Source organism: Mercenaria mercenaria, chromosome 13 (assembly GCF_021730395.1).
Source record: "Mercenaria mercenaria strain notata chromosome 13, MADL_Memer_1, whole genome shotgun sequence".
Lineage (NCBI taxonomy): Eukaryota > Metazoa > Mollusca > Bivalvia > Venerida > Veneridae > Mercenaria > Mercenaria mercenaria.
In genome coordinates this window covers 74,274,955-74,299,649 of record NC_069373.1, presented here as the reverse complement: position 1 = coordinate 74,299,649, position 24,695 = coordinate 74,274,955, and the positions used below count along the sequence as shown (strand labels likewise).

General features: G+C 33.8%; 1 protein-coding gene across 2 annotated transcripts; it reads left to right on the top strand.

Moving 5' to 3' along the window:
* The first annotated feature begins 762 nt into the window (after positions 1-762).
* On the top strand, positions 763-21,420 carry LOC128548033 (protein Wnt-2b-A-like). 2 transcript variants are annotated; one of them, XM_053522305.1, is made up of 6 exons: positions 763-1,687; positions 12,603-12,838; positions 13,315-13,598; positions 14,663-14,803; positions 15,232-15,361; positions 18,847-21,420. In XM_053522305.1, exons 1-6 carry the CDS (start codon positions 1,569-1,571, stop codon positions 19,092-19,094), a joined length of 1,158 nt encoding a protein of 385 aa, XP_053378280.1. In that variant the 5' UTR covers positions 763-1,568; the 3' UTR covers positions 19,095-21,420. The 2 variants fall into 2 exon arrangements, with proteins under 2 accessions (XP_053378280.1, XP_053378281.1); XM_053522306.1 differs by lacking the exon at positions 763-1,687 and adding an exon at positions 8,348-9,914.
* Positions 21,421-24,695: the final 3,275 nt, after the last annotated feature.

The window sequence follows — 24,695 nt, the reverse complement described above, 5'->3', positions numbered from 1 at the left end:
TATAGAGTGGTGTGTTTCAACGCCTTCCGCTCCGGAAACCTTTCTTATAAAATGATAAGTAAATCGTGTCCATTTGCCGGATTTCACATTGATGCTATGTTATAAATACGAAACTAGATTTACTATTTGTACGTATATGAAGTTAAGATATATGATAGAAAACAAATGTTTTGAAGTAAAATACGAGTAAAGGAAAGCCTCTATGGTGTGTTTTTCATGCGATTTGTTATAGTGGCTAATTGTTGGGGATAAGAAGTCCGCTCGGTCATTTTTTTTTCATGCAAAAGATCCGTATATGTTTTGTAGAAGCCGTCTGCAAATTCTACAAAAGTGTGATTTCGGAAAAGCCAGAAAAAAAAAAAACAGAAGTAAAAGGCAGTTTAATTGAAATCAACGTTATTGTTTAATCAGTAACCACTGTCCCGGGGTATAAAGCCGTTTTTGGAATGATTCGCTAAATGCTTATGTTAAATTCAAGGTCCTGGCTTTGTCTTATTATTTGAATAATTAGATATGCACTTGACCTTATTCATATAACCTAATATATTTATTTCCTAAAAAACTTCCACCGAAAAACATATGTCCTTTGATGACAAAATTAATCTCTACACTAATTGGTTTAGACTGAAGAAAAAAAACCCGAATTATTTTATATGTGGGTATCGGGAAACCTTAACATCTAAAAGAAAAAAATATATGTTTTAAACACCTATATTATCTTTTCTGGGATATCTTTTGATGAAAAATGTACTGTAGGAAAAACATGAAGGAAGTGGTGAAATTTGTATTTTCGGAAAGTGGCCAAATTTTGATGCGTATTAAATCTGCAATCGTTATTATCGAAGTTCTTAAGTCGTAAAGTTAAAACTTATGTTATTTCGCTAATATTTGAAGGTAAAAAATCTGAAGAAACTTGAAGTTTATTAGTGCGGAGCCGTGATTTCTCTATCAGTTGATAAAGTGACATTCATACTCAAATCTAGACGTTTAAAATTTGATGAACGATATGCATGGAATTTTGATTATATAATGAATGTCTTTGGAAATCCATTAATCGTCTGTAAACTATGCTATAATTTGGATAGCACTAAGTTAAAATGAATGAAATCTTGTGATAAAGGGTAATAATTTTTTATGGAAACTGCTCAGCGTGTCAGAAAATCTGAAAAATGTAAGTGTCATGAAAGAAGTCGAAAAATACAGATATGTGGTAAAATTTGTTTTAAAATGTGGCTTTTAGTGTTTGCAATTTGTATAGATTACATGGATATAACTTTATTGAAATATTTATATTTTCACTTTACGTTATTGCGGTTAAAGTTGGATCAATAACACTTAATCATCACTATCTGTTATGAAGCTGAATTTAAAGCTTTTTAACTTAAAGAAAAGTACTTTTAAACACACAAGGACGGAAGTACTTTTTGAGAAAATGTCCCTTGGTCATTGCAAAGCCGTTCGTTAAAATGTCTCGGGGATAAGGGCTCGGTAAGGATGAATGCCATGCGGTTTGACAATTGGTAAAAATAGCTTCTAGCTAAAAATAACTTAACGAGGGCTTGTGCGGAATGCGACCAATGAGGTTTCTTGAAATTTGGCGGCCCGGTTGTGTTACTTGTATTTTGCTTCTCGTCTGCTTCGTTAAAACTTTTGTGGCTACAGAAACAAAGACGTTGAATGAATATTGGTAAGTATAAATTATACAATTTAATTTGATTTTTTAACATTTGTTATTAATCAAAATGCAAAATAATCTTAATCAATAGATCTATATAAAATATGTTGGTGTGTGTGTGTGTGTGTGTGGTTGTGGAAGGGGGATGGGGAGGGAGGGGGGGGGGGGCGAAGGAGGAGGAGGAAATGTCAGACATTTTCCATTTTCGTCTTCTAGAAAAACAGTGTAGCAGAGAGTATTTTCAAGGCTTTTTCAAAAAGCGTTTAATTTTCAACAAGGTATTTTCAGTATTATGAATCTGTTTACTACAGTAAATTTTATCCAGGCTAACATTTAACGTGTAAATAATGTTTACCTCCTAGTCACTTGTCCAAATCTCACAAAAAATTTCTTTGGAATGAAAAACAAAATCCGTTTATTTTTTATTTGAAGAGAAATAAGTGGCATCTTCGTTCATGACTTACTACCAACTTACATCCACAATACTTTCTAATCGGTTAAACATTCTTACAATGTAGAAAACAAAGGCGAATACTCCGAAAACAAAAGAAAAAACTTTAGTAAAAAATTGTCCCATCAATTTACTTTTAAACTGATGATGTATATACATGTATTTCAATGAAAATATAGGTGTTCAATAAGGAAAATACTGATAAATAATTAACAGCTGGTTTCTCTTAACAGTTAAACTTATTATTTGAAGGTAAACGAGATTTAAAAACTGGTTGTGTAGGTGTGGTCTATATGTGAAGGTTGTCTTTGATAGAAGGTTTGACTGGAATAGATTTTACTGCAGTGAAATATCCCTTCATTCTATCTAATATACCCGTTATAGTTATTATTTTCTACTCCTCTAACCAGACGCACAAAATGCATTCCATGACCTTTTGAACTAAATCAAACTAATAAGTCGGCGCTTAATTTTATTATTCAGAAGAGAAAAAATATATGCAAAACTACAGAGAACATATAAAACACTATATTTTATTACATCGTCTATCATTTATTTTCAGCACGGCGCAAACAAAATCATGTTATATCCATTTATTCTCACGAGACTGAATTTGTGGCATTTTAATGTCTATTAGGAAGAAGCAAATCAAGCCTTCATAATTTAGTCTATACCGGCGATTTCTTGGCATAGAACTTTGTTTGAATCGTAAATAACCAAGGATATTGCTAAGCGTATGAAAACGCCTGACAGTCACTCACTAGTTTTATAGATAAAAATGATAATCTATGGTCTCTCGTGTTGATCTTCTGCCAAACTTAATTACCGAAAGTGTGAAAGAATAAAATACATCTTTTTTTAACCAAAAAACTACATCATAATGGATGTATACTGTGATATCTTCTTTTTCGTTTTATTATTTATGTGGTTTTACCAGCTTGGGTGCATTTAGCCTCTCTCGCTGTTTGTGAACACATACTATTTTACGAAAGAGCTTTAGTGCAAGGTGAGTTTCATTTACTGACTCAAAATTTTGAGATTTTCGACATAGTAATTTGAAATCTTGAGTCAGTAACTCGATATACCAAGTTGATATCTCGAGTTAGTACTTGCATTTTCTGTGTATTCTGCCCTTTTATCCAAACGGAATGTAAATGGGCTACTTTTGTTTCCTTTTAGTGTAAGTAAATTGGATATATCTACCTACACACCCGTATTGTGTACAGAACATGTAGGGTCTTAAACATTAACCACTATACATCAATATATGACCTACCCAAACCTCTGGAACCACTCCATATTTCAAACTGTATCCAGAATGTATTTACCAATAATGTCAATGGCAATATATGTGTTCATTAAGGAAAATGCTGATAAATAATTAACAGCTGGTTTCTCTTAACAGTAAAACTTAATTATTTGAAGGTAAACGAGGTTTAAAAACTGGTTGTGTAGGTGTGGTCTTTATCCGAAGGTGGTCTTTAAGAGAAGGTATGACTGGAATAGATTTTACTGCAGTGCACATATTCTTTCAAATCTATCTAATATACCTGCAAGGTCCTCTCTAACATGTGTTCAAATGGTTTGGCTTAGCCCCTTTTTAGGGGCCGCAAAAGCTTAAATAAGAAACATCTAATCAGTTCTTCTCATGAACCAATTGATGAATCATCACCAAACTTGGTCCGTAAGTGTCCAGGTATGGTCCCCTCTCATGATTGTTCGAATGGTTCAGCTTGGCTGCCAGAAGTTATAATAGAAAAAGAAACCTTTAAAAGACTTCTTCTCATGAAATACTTGATGGATCTTCAAGACACTTGGCCTATAGCATCCTTGTATGGTCCTCTGTTAGGTTTTGGCAAATGATTTTGTATTGTCACTTTAAGGAGCCACCGTAGCTAAAATAGAAATCAAACGCTGTAAACGACTTCATCTCGTGAACCAGTTTTGATGGGTCTTCACCCAAACTTGGTTGGTAAACATCCTTATATGGTAATCTCTCAATCGTATTCAAATGTTTCAGCTTTGCTTCTTACAGGGGCCGCAAGAGCTAAAAATGGATATTCACCAATCATTGCCCGCAGTATCTTTGTAAAGTCCTCATTCAACTTTGTTTAAAATGGTTCCGTTTAGCCTCTTTAAGGAATTGCCAAGAATAAAATTAGAAAACTATTTAAACAACTTCTTCTCATGAACCACCAGACGGATCTTCATCAAACCTGGCCTCTAACATCCTTGTAAAGTCCTCTGTTAAATGTTTAGCTTGGTCTCTTTTAGGGGCTGCAAGAGTAAAAAAAAAGAAAACCTGATGTTGTGTGACTTACACATCCGCTATTATTTAAAATCGAGACGGTTTTCTGGATATTCCAATGATTGCAGACTTAATGTTGTGACGACCAACATAATACTTCCGGAAATCGGACACTTTTTGTTCTGTTTATAAAATTTTGCGTTTTACCGTTGGCCACTTGTTGACCTTTGACGTGTATTCGACACATTCTTAAGACTATCTTGGTACAAACTGAATGACATAATCCAATAAATATGTCCGTAATCCGAATGAAAATACCTCTTACATTTTTGCGGATTTAACATTTTTGGGGAGGGACATATTATTAACGTCTCACCGGAGAGCTATCATGACTACAACGATATCTTATTGTATCATTCGTAAATTGTTATTATAGTAAAAATAATATTTGATTTCTATTAAAGAGCTTTATCGATAGTTGCTGAAAGTTATTCAGGTGGAAGGAGATTTTAGTTTATAAAAGTACAACAATAGTATAATCAAATCTTCATGCTTGCGATATTCGAATGAGAACTAAAATATTATATAGATTATGCCAAAAAACGGATAGAATTACGTTGAAGCCTGTAAAGATCAAATGAGAAACAATGCTCACTTTACAGCAATACTGAAACTTTCAATGACTCGTCGACTTGAAATATAGGCCTTAAGTGATTCATTGAAATATCATATCCATCTTACACCCGGTTTTGCATCTTTCTATTGTCTTCTAAACGGCAAAGCAAAAATTACACAATATATTTATAACATCGAACTAAAATTTAAAATGTCTTGGACATCTGTATTACCTGTATGCATAATTGCTCTGTTTCTCTGTTTACATTCTGTCTATAGTCGGTGCCACCCCTAGAAACATTTAGCTAGGATGTCAGATATTTTATGTTGAAATATCTGCTTGGAATCCATTTATTAAACAAGAAAACATCGTGAGAACATAATGAAGACGAATGAGACAAGATATATCCTGCTTGGTAATTGAGAGATATACGTGTGCGTAGCCCGAGAGCCGAATGGAAAAGAATTATCCTGACTGGAAATGGAGAAATATTCGTGCATACCAAATATATATATCTTGGTTGATAGTTGAGTGATATACGTGCGCATAGCCCGACTACCGAATGGAAAAGATATATCCTGACTGGCAATTGAGAAATATACGTGAGCGATGCCCTTTCAACGAATGAGACCATATTTAAAATAACGCTGCAAACGTTTGAATTGTTTTCAAGAAAAGTTAGAGTTCTTAGATTTTTAAATGAAACACTTGTTTCTTTTTAAATTCTGTCAGTGTGACAGCGACTTGCGGCTACAGTCGCCCTTGTTGAGGCGACTCCAGTATTTGTCATGCAACCACGTCTCTTCTGGTCGTTCTCCGTCGTTTATGGTCTCATTGGCCGTGACAGTGACCACTTTTGGATTCAGTATTACTTGGATTTTATGGCTAAAACTCTACGGAAATTGCGTAGAGGTAAATTCTCTTCACTATTTGGCTTCAAAAATTATCGTTAACGGGATGCCTGGTGACATGCCGGGGGTCCGTACTCTTACATGGCATAATGCTATACTGTGCCTGAAAGGTGGACCCTTATAGAATTTAAACACTGACTGACTGACTGACTTCTTTATAATAACAAACGATGAAACAGGATAAATAGATACAAGTATACAGGCCTATTATAGTGAAACAATAGCAGATTCCGTTCTTAATATGTTAAAACAAATGAATGTTAGTATATTTTGTTGTGGTAAGAATAGACCGGTGTGTATCTGTCTCCATTTAGTGTAAAGCAATTTCTGCAAAATGTCTTTCTGGTGTTAATCATGCTTTAAACGTACAAATTGCGTAAATCAAATGAGCCGTGCCATGAGAAAACAAACATAGTGGGTTTGCGACCAGCATGGATCCAGACCAGCCTGCGCATCCGCGCAGTCTGGTCAGGCTCCATGCTGTTCGCTTTTAAATCCTATTGGAATTGGAGAAACTGTTAGTGAACAGCATGGATCCTGACCAGACTGCGCGGATGTGCAGGCTGGTCTGGATCCATGCTGGTCGCATACCCACTATGTTGGTTTTCCCATGGCACGGCTCAAATTATGGGCTTTATGTTAAAAGTTTTAGCTATAACGCATGGGTTTCAACTGCACTAAACATCAAATAAATACATTATTCCCTTTACATCAAATTAAAATTTAAGATGCTCTCAATATTGTCAAAGTATATAATATAAGTGTTAGTCGTACATGATCCACGGAACGAGGAGTTTTTTTTATAGCTTTCTAGGCTTAACAAAATTTTCATAAATTTCGATCTTGTACACGATACTTGAAGAGATAACTTTATTATTTTTGAAAGCGGCGTATCATTCCTATAATTGTCTCACATTCTTGTTTTCTGTGGACTTAATTCCATTCATACGATCACCTCTAGGACGGTATTTCTTGGGTACACACCTGAGTTGCCTCAAAATGAATTCTTTCCTGTTGGTCTGAAGCGACGAGAGAAGAATTCGCATTTAGAAAGTTTTTTCTCCCTCTATTATTAACAGCTGCACTATTTGTTGAACCACCTTGTTACCTGTCAGAACTCGCTGTTTTAAATGTTTAAAATTTATAGGAGAGCGCCAGGATAGTACACGAGAAGACAGTGAAGTTCAGAAATTATATTAGATAATGCAAACAGTAATGAAACAATTAGAGTTCTTAAAATCAAATTTAGAGATCGTTTGTGCTTGTGTATTCGTATTTCTTAAAAGCAGATAAAATCACGAAGCCAAAATCATCTTCCGACTCGGTAAAGAAAGATGTAATGTTTATGTGAGTCTAAACGCGTTGGGAGAAAAAACTTTTATCGACCCGGTGGAAATCAGAACAAAAATGATAGGCGATTAACCAAAGCATTGTGCAAGTCCATGTAATATTCAGAATGTTTGAGCATATACTTTGAACATTATCCGGCTTAAGGCAAAAATTTCATATAATATAATATTAACAGACCCTTTGCACCAGCGTATGTCTGTTAAATTAACTAAATGCATTTCTCATGAACCATGGTGTTCCTTTGTATTGCGTTGAAGGTAACATATTTGTAAGTGCAAATTTGCACCAATTACCGGCAGTGTGTTATTTTTTTTAGTTAAAAGGAAATGTAATTTTTCAATTAAAATATTGGCTCCGTTTTATAGCTTGCAGTGTTGATATGTATCCCACGCTCAATTTACCACATTATGTTTGTCGGAATGTCGAAAATAAAAGCGGTGTTACAGTAAATTTCAATTTCCGGTTTATTTAAACTTGCCGCCTTACCTTATTGTGGATTGCACACAATGTTAAGACCGCATAGCCCAAACAAAATATTTAAATATCCGTTTCTATGAATGTTTTAAAGTAGGTTCTTGTATGCGAATCTGCAGAAAATGATTAAGACATTCTGTAAGAAATATAAGACTTACACAGAAATTGATTTTTATATTTGGTCTGTTAAAACTTTATTCTCGCTTTTGTCGGAAAAGCAACGTATATAACCTTTCCTCCTCGATGTTCTTTTCTTTGTACGAAAATCTAAATTTGTTAATTTATAACTTGCAGTAAAAATATACATCGCTATGAACATATTTATTACAAGAAATCGGGGTGTCTGGTTATACCTAACTAGCTTTGTCTTGTCAATCTAATTGTCAAGTCTATTATAGCAGAAAAATTACCCAAGGCGTATCAACAGCGACAATAATGAAACTGTGTAAATGTTTATCGTTTTTTCTAATTTGTTTCTTTTTCCTTTTAAGCCATTTATGCGTATTAACCACTGGCATTATGATGTTAAAACATTTTTCTTCAACCATTTCGGATTATTGCGACTTCTCTTGCGGGAAAATTGTGAAAATGCTGTTTAAGAAGTTTTGTCAAGAAAAATATAACAGAAAAAGTACTTTTAAAAAGTGATTGGATATTATGAAAGTTTTTTCAGTGTTTAACAAGGTAAAAAAATACGTCTGAACAAGAAGTTAATCAGAATTATCGACAGACTGAAGTGCAAAAAATTTTGAACAACGTAAAAAATCAAGCAGAGTAGTAACGGCATATTTGATTATCTTGTCTGACGATCTGGCACAAGTTCTTTAAAATTATTTCAATATAGATAAAGTCTGAACGGAATACTGAAAATTTCAACAATGGAGAAGAACCAGTTGCTGTCAAGTTAAAACCATCAGATAGTTAGACGGATTAATACACTTTGTGTTCTTTTTCACGAATTTCAACAAATCATTTTTTTCTCGAGAAAATTCGTCTGAAATATGTTCTGCCTAATGAAGAATAAGGATTGATATATTGGGAGAAAACGGAAAGAAATAATTAGCGGAATAATCAAATTACCAAAGATAGTAAATTGACATTTTTAAAAAAAAAATACCCAAAGGAAAATCTGCCAATATATGAACTAGTTTTACTCATTTAACCTTGGATGCATTGTTTGTGAGAATCATAAGAATTACAAAATTGGTTCACCAAGTTCAACCAGCTCGCAAATAATGCAATCACATCAGAACATAATCGAATTTGCTACTTTAATTTGACGCAGTGCGGGTTTCAAACGTTTATTATATATATTTTATTTTCGTTGGCACTGTTACATTAGAATGGCGAATAAAAACTGTATACAATGAAAAAATTGCAAGAGTTGTTTACCGCCATAATTCTGTCAAAACTATTGGTTTTCTTATAAAACTTGAAGTTTGTTTATATTTGGTTTATATTGTACAGTGTAAAGACGTGGAGATATAATTAAAGTTCTATCTGGATACTAACATATTGACTTGGATCAAAACAACAAAATTTGCTAATATTGGATTTTAATATCTTTCAAATATTTGGTTTTCCTTTCCAAAAAAGGAATCAGATTTTTTTGTGCAGCATTTAATAAGTTTGTATGAAAAACGGATGGACTTGACAAGTTGTGATCGATAATTGTGCAAATGACAAATCTGTAAATTGGTTCTCGTGAAGTTTCCAAACTTTCAGTGAAATAGAGATAAAATGCAGTGCACTCCTGCAATCAGTTGAAATGAAGAAAGATTTTTTTTTGTGAATATAAATTCTCCCAAATGGAATTTATAAGTGTATCGCGGATCACGTACAATGGCTTTGTAGTTAGTATTATTATCTGAATTTCGACGCCTCTTCCATACATGGACTCGAATAGATACATTGATTTTTGAGACTTGAAATGAATATACTTATTTTCATAAATTATGTAGAAAAGCATGCTACAATTAATATATACAATTCTTGTGAGTACTATTTACAAAAAATACAGGATTCTAATAATGGATAGATATATGTGAAACTGGGAATGTGTGGTTATTTTCTCACGTAACTGATCATGCCGATGGCTAACACAGAATGGGAACAACGTGTTGGATGAACTTTAGTGTTACAATTACATGCGTGTTGCTTCTACAACAACAAGTCGTGTCAACGTGGTGGTGAGTAACTTCTCAAATAAAAGCCTTTCCAATCCATAAATAAAGCCTTTCCTAATAAAGCTCTGAAGACTTTCCCAGTCAAATGGTGGTATTCCTTTCCGTAAGTAAAGGGACTTGCCCACTCATACCCTGATTCTGTTTGCGATAAATTAATCTTTTTAGTTAGATTAAGATTTTACAACATAAATCAGGAAAAATTGCTTTTAAAAAGTGATTATATATCATATATATAGTCATATTCTGATCTTCTTTAGGTCAAACTTTCTCTGTCTCAAAGATTTTTTTTCTTTTGATAAACATTTTCTAAGCTATAGAGGAAGCTATTTATCAAATTTACCAGCATTTAACCTTAAATAATTTAGGAATTGCTCTGTTTTATATACACTATTGGAGAAATATAGGTATTATAGTATTTATCATATATGAAACGAGCGTGTCAGTCTTGAAAGGACCTTCAATAAACTGGCTTGAAATTTCGGAATCATAAGTATTTCGTAAGTAGGAGCTTTCGAGCTTTCCCAGTCATTTGACTGTTGAGAATAGGAAATATTAAAAATAGAAAATATCTATTAATTACTAATAGTGATGACAACGATTGAAATGCCAAAAACGATGGCAAAGATGAAAATGATGATCGTGATGATTGTGATGGGGATGATGGTGGGGATGATGATAATAGTAATAAGAATAATGACGATAATGATGATGATGGTGATGATGGTAGTTGTAGTGGCGACGAAGAAATGATTGAGTTATGCAAAATTAAAAATATATACAAGATTAAGTGAAGAAATGAAAGCCGTAGGCCTAAATATTTAGCTTTAATTTGAAAAAAGAATGCACATAAAACATCAATTTGTGGACAACTAACTACTGCAGCTTTAATATGAATAAATGGACTTTCTTCTGTAATTACATATAATCCAGCCGCCGTCTTCTGATCAGAAAATACCAAATTAGGTCTGTTATTACTTGAGGAAATAGAAAACTCCATTTGATATCTTTACAACAAAGCCATTTCCCCCGTGAATTGATTACAAATATGGTAAAATTACTAAAAGTATTGACAGGTGTGTTTTCTTGTGTTGATTACGGTTTTATAATTTATCATGAAAAATAGTGCGCGTTTTTGAAATCGATATCCTAAGGGCCTTGCCCGATGTATATCACAAACGGTATATACTATGTATCGCATGCACTTTTGCGTAATTAAAAAACTATTTTGTTTCATTGGTTGATTAATACAGAAATAATTACACTTGGATGGATGATGAAGCATATACACTGCACCTCGATATAGCAGATTTTTTTAATCGCAAAATATTTTCCCCCTAATCTCAGATAGTTATTTTTACCCGCTTATTTTAGCCTTCCTTTTTTGCACCCTCTTAAATAACTGGTGTTACATCCCGCCTTAATTAAGCCTATTTTGCTGTTGTTGTCCATTACGAGAATATACTATGATTTTGCATGACGCGCATGAACAAATCATCGCTTCTACGCAAGTTAATAATTCTAAAATAAGAACTTATTGTATACAAAACTTGACAACAGAAACAACATGCAATTAACCTGCCGATATTTGTTTTTGCTCTTCACAGCTCCTGGAAATATGATATTTAAAATGCTCCAATCCGGCCATTTAATTTATAAAAATAGAACTAAATACCGTCAATTACATTATTTTCAGATTGGAATGTACTCAAAGGTGCACCCAATAAAATCAGTGACGTCATATTTATACGATATAATTAAATTTACGAGATTATACGCGATGGTTTAAGACAGGCCATGTTGATTTTCTCTTTGATTACGCTCATGATCCATGTACCATTATAAGACAGATTCTTTGCGTTTGTTAGCTCTGATCTTGATTCTTCTGAAATTATTCGTTTGAAGGCAGACGATAAATTGTGCAGGTTTTCCCATTACAGAGATTAGCAAATTATTAATTTATTATTTATGTATTGTTTGAATCACGACCGATTAATGTTTCAGCCCACCTCAGACGCTCTTAATAAATCGAGTATCCATGCGGTTATTTCCAGAAATTATTGAATCTTGCATTCATTTTCCGGAAGAAAAAACAACAACACTTTACAATTAGTTTCATATAAATCTGAAGAACACTAGTTACAGCAGGATAAGCTGATAATAAAACAATTGCTCTTTTCGCATTCAAAAAGACATCTATTGAAATGTCAGATTTTGTACCTACTTAACACTATCTTTTCACTTCTATTATTACAATACATCTGCATTACAAAAAGAATAAAAATACTTGTGAATTATTTCATTTATAATGTTAAAAGTCTACTTGTTATACATCGACATCTTCGGAACCTTGCACTTGAACGAGCATCTGGGCAGCTTCTTCTTCCTATATCCTTACAAGTGTCGTCTGTATGAAATACCGCTTCATGCTCTTCACGAGCTTCTGTCATCCCAACATACACAGTCTACAAAATTTGGTTTTATTTCTTGTCAGGTTTATACAGAATCAATTGCTGGGTATAAATAATTTATGTTCGTTGTATTCTTTCATTACATTACAGATGAAATGTTTGTGGTTTTTACAGGTTCAAATGTCACTTATTGTTGAATTCATGGCCAGACGACTTCACACAACTGAAAACAGTCTACTCTTTTAGTATCTTATCAATCGAACAGTGTCTTTTATCTTTTCAGGTTCATAAGTCAGTTACCGCTTCAAGCGGTAAGTTCCGGCATTATCTGTGATAACATTCCCGGGCTTATTGGAAAACAAAGACGAATGTGTCGTCTGCATCAGGACGCCATGGTGCCCCTCGGACAGGGGGCTCTGGAAGGGGTACACGAGTGCCAACATCAATTCCGCAGACACAGATGGAACTGCAGCACCTTAGAAAGAGACGCTTCTGTGTTCGGGAAAATACTTTTGAAAGGTAACTGTCAAGTGATGTTGTGTTTTGGCAGGGACTTTTGACCCAATGGTCATGGTGGTGGTGGGATCGACTTCAAGTAGAGAAAGGTCTTGACTGCAATCTCTTTAAAATCATTTATAAAAAAGCTATATAGTACTGGCTTGAAGTTAGGGACTGTTCTTGTTTGAAATTGAATTTACCATGTACGATCGATGTAAATACTAAACACATTGAATTAGAGTAATGTGTCCGTGTTAAATGTAGTACTAAAAAGTGTTTCTGAATGTAGCCAAATGACTTAATTTCCTCATTTTTAAAAACTATTATACTTCTATAATAACTTCTTGAAGATTTTTTAAGCTTTGCAAGGTGGTGCATAAACCATGTAGTTAAGAAGCTCCTGAGAAACATTGATGCATTTAAATCTTCTAAGTTTAGTTAAATTTATTTGTATTATTTTATTTCAATTTTTTTTCTATTTTTATTTAACATTTCAGTTGGTACAAGAGAAGCAGCATTTGTTTATTCCATATCATCCGCGGGAGTTGTATATTCCATTACACGTGCGTGTAGTCTCGGACATTTAAGCACTTGCGCGTGTGATCCCGGTAAAAAGGGAAAAGGTCGAGACAAACATGGTTTATGGTTCGAGTGGGGAGGATGTAGCGACGACGTAAACTATGGGCGAAAATTTGCTCGCACGTTTATTGACGCTAAAGAGAGAAAAAATATGGACGCACGTGCACTCATGAACCTTCATAATAACAGAGCTGGCCGGGAGGTAATGAAGGCGGACTAGACCCAAATGAAAAATAAACTAAAACTCTTTTCTGAGATTATACACATTATACTGAATATAATGCCTAGAATTCCGGTTCGAACAAACACACATGTCACCCCTTGCCAAAAATAATTTAAGTTGTTAATAATTTAAGTTATTTTGTTAAATCACTAAGGCAACAACAAAGAAACTAATGAAATTGGAAAAAATGGATGTTCCTGAGTTGGAGAAAATATTTTTTTATATTGCGCTGATAGGTTTTGCGCAGTATAACACAGTGTTATGGTTGTGTATTTCTATATCTTTTTGTTCTGTTCGATAGTAATTCATGTTTATTGTTCAAATGTTATACCTGCATTCTTTATCATTTGTTCTTCTTTCTCCGCAAACAACGGGATGGTTTTTGTAAACATTTTTTTGAAACTTGCATTGTCTCTATCTAGTTATTCTTATATTTGTATAACCTGTAACAGAATGCGTACACTGAACTTATATCTTTCTTGCTTGATAAACTCAATGAACTTTGGTACGAAAGTTGCAATGACAATACCCTTAGCCATATATCAGCGTATGTACCTACTATAAGTCTGAATTGGTAAAAGAATTCCTTTTAAAATGAGAACCGAGTTTGTCAAGCAACGTCGAGTTTGATTATTGGTGACGGTATCATTGGTGTATTCTATTCTGCAACTCATGATACATTCTGAAGTAATGTGTCGTTACTCATTATTACTTTTACCACAAACGCATGCAAAATTCGTGCACATAATTTGATCTCCCTGAATGAAGGCCAAATGCTTTCGACAGTATCCCTATAAGTATAAATTACATTTCCCCCTTATTTCTTTTTCTTGTTCTGCGCCAGAGTAGGAATAATTGGATTGCGATAAGTGCTGTCAAATTGTAGCCATGCCATCCGTAGGTATAAAGGTTTTTTGCTACTATTTGACTGATTACTAGTAATGGAAGGTTAACTCCTGTTCAGATGTTTGAAACCTTGTAACGTAACATAAACATACGTCGAAAAGTTTCTTTAACAGTTTTCACATTGTATTCTTTTTCAGGCTGTAAAGAAAATGCGGAAACTAGAGTGTAAATGTCATGGTATTAGTGGATCTTGTGCTATGAGAACTTGTTGGCGTGCAATGAGAGATTTCAGACGAGTGGGTACTTTCCTTAAGAAACGATATAATGGCGCTGTGAAGGTATAGTTACTGTCATTTCTTAGCTGTAATTCATCCGTAATGACAATCGGCAAAGTACGTATTCCCCGCAAGCGAGTTCGGAATTCTCCGGTTATTACGGAAAGTCCTGTAAGCTTGTTCGAAGAATGTCGATTTGTCTAATGAGAATACGTTGTGCCATCACGGGTCCAATGCCTTAAAGAGGAAGAAATGTTCTTGTCAAGGAATGATTGAAACAATTGAATAATTTAAACATTTACAGTTTGTATAAATTGGTTAAATTAACATTAGTATTGACACTTCAAGTGGGTTTTCAAATTTCGGTTGATAAATATTATGTTTTTTTTTCTCCAAAATAACAAATTTGTTAAAGTGTCATTCAGAGAAGTGTTTCAACAGAGCCCGGTTGTACATTATACATGTATTCACGTTCCCATAATATTTTACAGGTAATGATGAACCAAAACGCCGCGGACAGCGAGCTGATTGTCGCCAACAAAAACCTTAAGAAACCAACAAAATTTGATTTAGTATACTTTGATGAGTCCCCGGACTATTGCCTGAAGGATTTAGGACTAGGTATTGTATTTCTCTAGAATGATAAGTTATGCGCCGGACATATATTTTCTAAAAGTACTGAATTGGATATTGGCCATTCTTTGTCATGGATGTCTTTTTGTTTTATACTGTTTATATAATGCAAAAAGTTCTCTACATTTGGCAGTGTGCGTATAGGTTATTTAGCTCACATGAGCCAAAGGTAAGCTTTTGTGACCGCTTGATGTCCGTCTACCGTCGTCCGTCGTTAGCCGTCCGTCTTGCGTCAGTGACCATGAATGTGACTTACTGACCTACTTTCTTAATATTTTAGCATCAGTTTGATATTTGAAACATGTAGCTCATATTACTCAGGTGAGCGATCCAGGGTAATCATGACCCTCTTATTTGCTTTCTTTGCATAAGTTGAACTAGAATCACCAAACCTCACATAATTACCAGATTGCTCACATGTAGTAAAATCCCCCTTGACTTATTAAAAAAAAGCAGAGTTTTCCCCTTGAATTGAAGAAGTTTATAATTCAAAATGTATTTCAGCTACAATCACTTAAATTCAGACTTACTTAGTTGTTCATCCGAAATGACTGAGTTGCAACCTTAGCTCAGATGTTATCAAGACCTTTATTCTGATAAATGTCTAATCAAGAATATGGGCTCTATAATTATGAAACTTACAAGTTAAATGATAAAGAAGGACTAAGATGTACAATAAATGAAACGCAACAAACATCATTTTACCCCGCATAGGGGCGTGAAACTCACAAATCTTTAATTCTAAGTTCTAGAATCCTGTTCATATTTTGTATGTATATATGTTAAATGTGTGTTATGTAATTGTAAAGCGCAATAGAATATTTTATAATTTTTGCGCTATATAAATGCCATGTATTTGTATTTGTATTTAGTTTAAAAGGAACAAAAAATTATAACCCAAGTGTTATATGTTGACGATTACGTTGGTGCATTTACTTAGGGGGTATTTATGTTGTTGTTGTTTTCTTCACCTCCTCCTTAGGAGAACAGCTTATGAATACGCAGCAATGAATATTGACTGAAAAACACCTTTACCACTATACACAGTCATATATTGATCATCTAGTATTTTGGAAGGACAAACAGTCAATGTTGTGCATCAGCCACCTCACAAGAAAGACCATTGTTCTGATATTGCTAAAGGTCAGCCTGTAAGAAACCTACATTGAGATAATAGAGCAAGGATACTTTAAAATGCAAGTCTCCTTAGTTCAAAGGCCAGTTTTTGCCTTATGACATTTGTAAAAAGTTTGAATATAATTATGCATATCAAACATTAAACACATAAATAGTTAACTTAGAAAAAAAATTCAAAGTATAAAACTAAAAATGTAAGACACTGTTTATGGATGTTTGTTCCAGACGTACGTACTGTGTAATCAGTTTGGTTGTAATAAGTTTGGTGTTGATTACCAAAGGAGGAATGGGCATTAATGTCTACATTAAGATGAAAGAGTCTTGTACCTTTAGCGTGAGTTATAAACTTAATACATAGGAGCAATAGCCTACATTAAGATGAAAGAGTCTTGTACCTTTAGCGTGAGTTATAAACTTAATACATAGGAGCAATAGCCTACATTAAGATGAAAGAGTCTTGTACCTTTAGCGTGAGTTATAAACTTAATACATAGGAGCAATAGCCTACATTAAGATGAAAGAGTCTTGTACCTTTAGCGTGAGTTATAAACTTAATACATAGATGCAATAGCCTACATTAAGATGAAAGAGTCTTGTACCTTTAGCGTGAGTTATAAACTTAATACATAGGAGCAATAGCCTACATTAAGATGAAAGAGTCTTGTACCTTTAGCGTGAGTTATAAACTTAATACATAGATGCAATAGCCTACATTAAGATGAAAGAGTCTTGTACCTTTAGCGTGAGTTATAAACTTAATACATAGGAGCAATAGCCTACATTAAGATGAAAGAGTCTTGTACCTTTAGCGTGAGTTATAAACTTAATACATAGGAGCAATAGCCTACATTAAGATGAAAGAGTCTTGTACCTTTAGCGTGAGTTATAAACTTAATACATAGGAGCAATAGCCTACATTAAGATGAAAGAGTCTTGTACCTTTAGCGTGAGTTATAAACTTAATACATAGGAGCAATAGCCTACATTAAGATGAAAGAGTCTTGTACCTTTAGCGTGAGTTATAAACTTAATACATAGGAGCAATAGCCTACATTAAGATGAAAGAGTCTTGTACTTTAGCGTGAGTTATAAACTTAATACATAGGAGCAATAGCCTACATTAAGATGAAAGTGCTTGTACTTTAGGTGAGTTATAAACAAATACATAGGAGCAATAGCTACATTAAGATGAAAGAGTCTTGTACCTTTAGCGTGAGTTATAAACTTAATACATAGGAGCAATAGCCTACATTAAGATGAAAGAGTCTTGTACCTTTAGCGTGAGTTATAAACTTAATACATAGGAGCAATAGCCTACATTAAGATGAAAGAGTCTTGTACCTTTAGCGTGAGTTATAAACTTAATACATAGATGCAATAGCCTACATTAAGATGAAAGAGTCTTGTACCTTTAGCGTGAGTTATAAACTTAATACATAGGAGCAATAGCCTACATTAAGATGAAAGAGTCTTGTACCTTTAGCGTGAGTTATAAACTTAATACATAGGAGCAATAGCCTACATTAAGATGAAAGAGTCTTGTACCTTTAGCGTGAGTTATAAACTTAATACATAGGAGCAATAGCCTACATTAAGATGACAGGGCCTTGTTGCAGAGTGAGTTATAAACGTAATACATAGAAACAACGACATACGGTAACAAACGACGATACACCACATAAAACAATCCTTAACAAATGCACAACAATCCTTAATAAACACTTATATAGAAGTAGTAGTATAAAACTTACTTATATACATACCAAAAGTAGCACAATAAAGTGGGTTTAAAAAATAGCGTAACTTAACGTTACAAAGCAGTATCCGATATTTCGACTGGAATGAAAGGCCTGTACCACCTATCATATGAAATAAATGTGGCAAATAGCAATACCTACAGTATGATAAATCAATATTTAAAATAAAATTAAAATTGAAATTATTACACAAGCAAAAAAAGTAACCTTCTTTCTGGCGCATTCATCAAACTGTAAACTAAAGGAATTTTCCACGTGATGTCCGACACAAATTGATTTCTTTTCTGCCCTTTGATTTCTTTGCTGCTTCTTTTTTCTGAAACTTATTTTTCTCGTTTGTGTTGTTAAATTATTATAGACCAGATCAGACATTAAAAATAAAACTTTGAAATTTTGCAAATCGAAAGGAAAAAATCGCCATTTACGTCATACACTGCACTGTACTCACAAAAATCCATCACAATTACTCCGCACCTGTGGGTGCGGAGAATAGTCGCCATGTGATTTCTATTTAGAGGCATATTCTGCAAATTAGTTTTGATCATAATATTTTATGAACAATATCGTCCCTTCTTTCAGGTTCTTTTGGAACAGGCGGACGTGAATGTAATAAAACGTCTATGGATACAGACGGGTGTGACATCATGTGTTGTGGGCGTGGTTATGATACGGAAGTGATACAGCGCGTGGACAAGTGCGAGTGTAAATTTCATTGGTGTTGTGACGTGATTTGTAAAAACTGCACCAAAACCGTTGAGAGACATACCTGTCGAGGACACGGTTCATACAAAGTGACTGATAAAAGTAACAGAATCTCTTTAGGGTAATATAGTGATAAAATATGAAAAACATTTTAAAACCTTTACCAAAATAATGGAGATGCGTTGGCCAATGGCAACTTCTTTGATCCATAAGATAAAGAATTAATATATGCTTGAATTGAGCTAAATGATATTTGGATAATTTGAAAGCCCAAATCAATATTATTCGGATTTCGTACAAAAAAGATGACTGTGTGACTTTTTTTCCACATAAAATATTGTCAGCGATATGCTGATTTTACTAAAGCAAGTAAATGCAATAGAAATGTGATGCAAAGCGAACAATAAAGCATTATGAGGTATTTATTCCCCGATGTCGGTAAAAAGTTGTCAAAAGCCAAAAAACATGACAATTTTCTTGTCCGGTCATAAGTTTTGCAGTCAGTTCTTATATTTTCATTTCACAGTACTGTTTTCTGCAGTTCTAAATACTTGAAACATAGATTATACTTATCACGATAATACGTATGGTATAGTTTGAATTTGGTGGTGCCTCCTGAAAAACCGGCTAGTATCAAGTTGTAAGAGATGTGCTACACTCTACACACATGTGCGTTTCAATAATTTGTGTACATATGCAAATATTCCTTTATGTAACACATAAGATGACGCGAAAAAGACCGCAAAGCATTTTGTTTACTCATGATAAAAACCATAAAAGCCGTAAAAGCGCAATTACGTCATGAAAGTGCAAAATACCTACGAATTAGATAAAACATTGAAATGAAGATTTATAAAGTCTGCATTTTATTTACTGTTGAGAAAACATTTTTACCTCATAAATTGTTGCTTGATTTTGTAGAATTCGCCTTACAACCGATGTTTTATTACTTTCAAGAATCATTTCAATTTTGTTTTTAATCCTGTGGCATGATTAGCAAAGAGTTTTGCAATTTCGGTATAATTATAAGAAGTCTATGGAAAAGCATGTTTTCCACAAACAGTGCATTTTCTTGTTTGTCAAATTATCATATTTTTTACAATTTAAGTTTGAATCATTTAGAACTGACACTGGACAAATACTAGACATAGTCAGTCGTCTCTCCTTTACTTCCATCCAGGGACGACAACTCTGTGAGATTTGGACATAGACCACTGTAAATTTGTTGTAAGCCGCAGCGTAGAGAGTGGACCTTTCGTAACTCGGTGAATTTTGATAACAGAATATGACAGTGTTCCGTTTAGACCTAGCAGTGGGTTTTATTTCATTAAATTTTTAGCAGGGTCTGAAAATAATTCTAACAATTTTCAGTCTTTCGATTTTGTAAAAGGTAATGAAATGCTGCTTAGTTTAGTTTAAGCTAAGTGTCATGACAAATGATACAAAATGTTTCCTGGTGAAAAGTATATTTTTTCTCAAATTGGAGTCAGTCATTTCGCAATATTAGAATCCAAATATTGCATGACTTCTATTTTTTCCCCTTCAATTTCAACTCCTTTTAGGGCTAATTTAAGATTTGCAAATCAAAATTCCAGGTGGCACCCAGGAGATTAGTTCACTCATATACAAGACAATGTGAACATGCGTAGTTCTGTTGACCACGTCATATGGTTTAATTTTAAAGAAGTTGAATTAATTATTTTCTAAGCTAATTTTTGATGAAAGGCTTTTCTATTCCTACAACATGAAGGTAACATTTAAAAAATGTATTAAAAGAAACAGTAAATACTGAGGTTTGTCTGACATTAATGTAGTGTACAGGGTATGTTATACGTTATATACGTTATATGTATAAGGAATATGATTCGAAAATTACGGCTTTACATCTTGGCATTAAAGACACGTGTCTGTCAGACTCTAGACTCCAAGTCCCAGATTACTGTCCGTTATAAGTTGCTGAATCCAGTATCACAGACAAAATATAAATTGCTTTCAAATTGTACAAGGGGTTACATGTATATTGTTAAACCCTTTTGATATCATATAACACTCTTGTCGAAACGTTTGACGAAAGTAATCTCAGATTGTAAAACGACAGACCGCAACTAAGAGCGTCATGTGTCTTTAATGCTGCATATTGAAAATGCATGTACATTGCATATTGATATTACATGTATATTGCATATTGATATTACATGTAAATTGCATGTTGATATTACATGCATATTGCATATTGACTTTACATGTTGATATTACATGTATATTGCATATAGACTTTACATGTACATTGTGTATATTGCATATTGATATTACGTGTATATACATTTCTGTGTATTTAAAAAATGTAAAATGTTTCTTTTGTGATATGTGATATACCTCATTGTAAATATTGAGATTATAAAAATATACTGTAAAGAAAATCAGTTAATTATACCATATTATCATTTTGGATGCATTGTTATATATTTTTGTTTATATATTTCCTATACATAAATCAGTCTAATGACTTTATACTTGTTGCGAGTATCTGGAGCTGTAACTTGTTCCCCACAAGTAACTGACAACTTCCTTGCATGTCAAATATAATATAAATGACTTTGACAGTAACATCTTAGTGAATTCCGCACAGTGAACATTTGTCTCGCTGCAGGATAGAACCTGCGTTCTCTGGCTTTAGTGGTCCGAAACTCTCTTTTTCTTAGCTGTAAAGAAAATGGCATTTAATGTGTATTACTAAAACTTATTTTTTTTTACAAAACAAGAGAGCAATGCCATCTGAGTTGCACAGCTCAAATATGCATTCATTTCAGAAGAGAGTCGTTCAAGAAATACGTTTATACCAAATTATTTTGAAAACTTGCCCGAGATCCAGAGCAGAAATTTTTTTACATAACCATACAGGGAAAACTAGACCTACCCCAAGCAGTCATTTTTGACAATTCGACACGGCTTTTACCAATTGTAGCAGAGTGTCTCTCAATAAGTATTTCTGTGAAATTATTATCAAATCCGATCAACGGTTCAGAGGGCGTTGTTGGAAGATTTTTCTGCTTTGGTGGCTATTTTTTTTGACAAATCAGAATAGTTTGAACAATTATTGCATAAGGTCACTCAAGAGCATGAATCTAAAATCGTACAAGCAGTTTCTGACAAGAGGATTTTTAAAATTTCCACAATATACAAACAGGGAAAAGTTATTACGTTTCCCACGCCTGGTGGCAACGTTTCTGACGAATCGAAAAAAAATTGAACAAGCTTGGCTGCGGGTCAACAAAGAAAGGAACATTTGTGTTAAACATTTCAAAATCGGACCAGCGGTTCAAGAGCGTGTCTATATATTTTTAGCCCCGGCGGCCCTTATTTACAGCCGTACAAAACCGTTTGATAACATGTGAGAGAGGACCACCAAATGAACATTGAGTTGGTATTGGTAAAGTTGTTTAGAAGATGTCGTTTTAAGGTAGTTCCGCACGTTTGATAAACCGGAAGTGATGGCGTAACGTCATTTATCCGGAAAACGTAGAATAAAGCCTGGATTCGGCGTACGGAAATGAAAATCATTTTATGAATTAATTGAAATCTGTGAGTAAATTTATTACAATGGCACTGTTGCTATATTTCTAAAGTCAAAATATGATATTAAAACATATGACACGTTAAAATAATCAAAATAATGTTCTAAAATTAGCGTGAAATGTCCGGTTCACTTTAATCATGGTCAAATATCTCAAAAATAAGCACACGAACCTATACATTTTATTTCACCAAATTATAGGCCATGTGTTTATTTACAACTGTGAGAAGTTTCATCAAAATCTACATTGTAGAAAAAGTTCTATTCGCGAAAATGGTATGAAAGTAATGATTTTCCCAGAGACTCCCATTATGAAATATTACATGAGGTCCAAATTTTTCAAATCAGTCTAGCAAAAAATCAAGCACACGACCCTATCTTTTTTATTTGCTGAATTTTCTAGGTATATTCTAAAGTTATGAAAATCAGAGTTTAATCAAATTCTACATTGTAGAAAAAATTTCAATCCAAACGTGCAGAACTACCTTAAGAAAACTGTAGTAGGTCTCATGTGTGTGTGACTGACATTCTCCCTCTAACCTGAATGAATAGAAATGTTTGATACCCGAGAATTCTTGTTTAAAGTTAGCAAACTTGATGATTTCGAAATACAGGCCTTATGTTTTGCACATATTTGCCAATGTTATTACATGTATGATTTATGTTGTAGCATATGAAAACCATTTGAGCACATTTTACAGTTTTCAGTAGGGGGTTCTATCAAGTATGCTTATTAAATTTAGACTCCATCTTGGCTAGGCAACCAGGTTTATAGATATTTCTTTTTCAAACTAGGATACACGCGAAAATTTTCAACAACCTTACACAACTTTGAAGTATTTTGCAATATTATTCACCTTAAAATTAGCACCATGTCGCTCACTAAAGCTATAGTGTTGCCAAGTTAAGCTGAAATCTGTGGTCAGTTCTCACTAATTTATCAAACAATTGGATATTTCAGCTACATTATGGCAGATCTTTCAAATAAAGTTAATTGTGTGACTTGGATTTTCGAAATTGCTCTTGCTGTCCAAAGTTTTCGTATATAACTTGAAAACATCTCAGATATTTACTAAGCTACTTTAGTATGTTTTATTTAGTTTTAAGAGGCGTTGGGTCAAATGGATTGATTAGCCTTTGTCCAAGTTTAAAATAATAAAAGCCACTGAAGGTTATTGCTGGCCAGTTTTAACTTCTTTTTCTATGAGTGAATAAGATTTTCAAAACTTGTTTTCAGTTTCAGTCCAATATGACACTTTACGTGATTGCCTCAGTCTGCGTCATTATATCTCCACAAGATGAAATCTTTACTGCTATTTAAATTTTGAATTCTTGGTCTCGAGATAATCATGAAACTTTTCTTGCCAACAACATTAGATGATTTTACAGTATGTGATGATTTGGCATTCGTCTATGATATCAGCTGTTAAAAGTGCTCACGGTGATGAGGCCTCTTTTTGGGAAAAAAAGCAGTTTGAATTTTACAACCCAGTTTGTATCCCTTCGCTTACGTCAGTGCGCAGCGGTCAGTAGGATGAATCCTAACATCAAATCATTGACATGAATGTTTCTTTGAATCTGCATTCTTCGTCATACTTCATGAGTTATTGGCTCTTAAGTAGTTCCTTTATTCACACCTTGGGTGATATAGTCAGTCACACATAATGTTGCATATTTTAAAAATGGCATTTAAGCGAATGCTCACATCACGGTAGTTAAATGTTGAATTTACATTTTGTATTTATGAATATCCGGCATCAACCTACATTTTTTCCTTTTAAAACTTTAAGGATTGTTTCTCGTGCATTATTTACCTCTATATACATAAAATCTCTCTCTCTCTCTCCCTCCCCTCTCTCTCTCTCTCTCTCTCTCTCTCTCTCTCCCCCTCTCTCTCTCTCTCTATTCAAGGGAGAAAAATCGTGCATATATTTGTTTAAAGTCGATCACTAGTTTTTCGCCGTGTGAATGACTGGTAAATATAAATATATATACTGGTATACAATCGACCAGTTACTCAAATAGGAAACCACTTTCATTTAGACAGTCTTTAGGTTTATATATTGCAATAGCTGGTTGGTTCTCAGATTGCCAAAAGCACAAATGCAATTGCTCGCAAAGAAAGCAAGGTAAAAAAGCCTCCATGAGATTC

Bases quoted from the DNA above. Each gene is read 5' to 3' on its own strand.
- LOC128548033 (XM_053522305.1), top strand. From the start codon at position 1,569: ATGCGACCAATGAGGTTTCTTGAAATTTGGCGGCCCGGTTGTGTTACT. The intron at 13,599-14,662 runs GTAATGAAGGCG...ATTCTTTTTCAG, and splicing joins ATAACAGAGCTGGCCGGGAG to GCTGTAAAGAAAATGCGGAA. The intron at 14,804-15,231 runs GTATAGTTACTG...AATATTTTACAG, and splicing joins GATATAATGGCGCTGTGAAG to GTAATGATGAACCAAAACGC.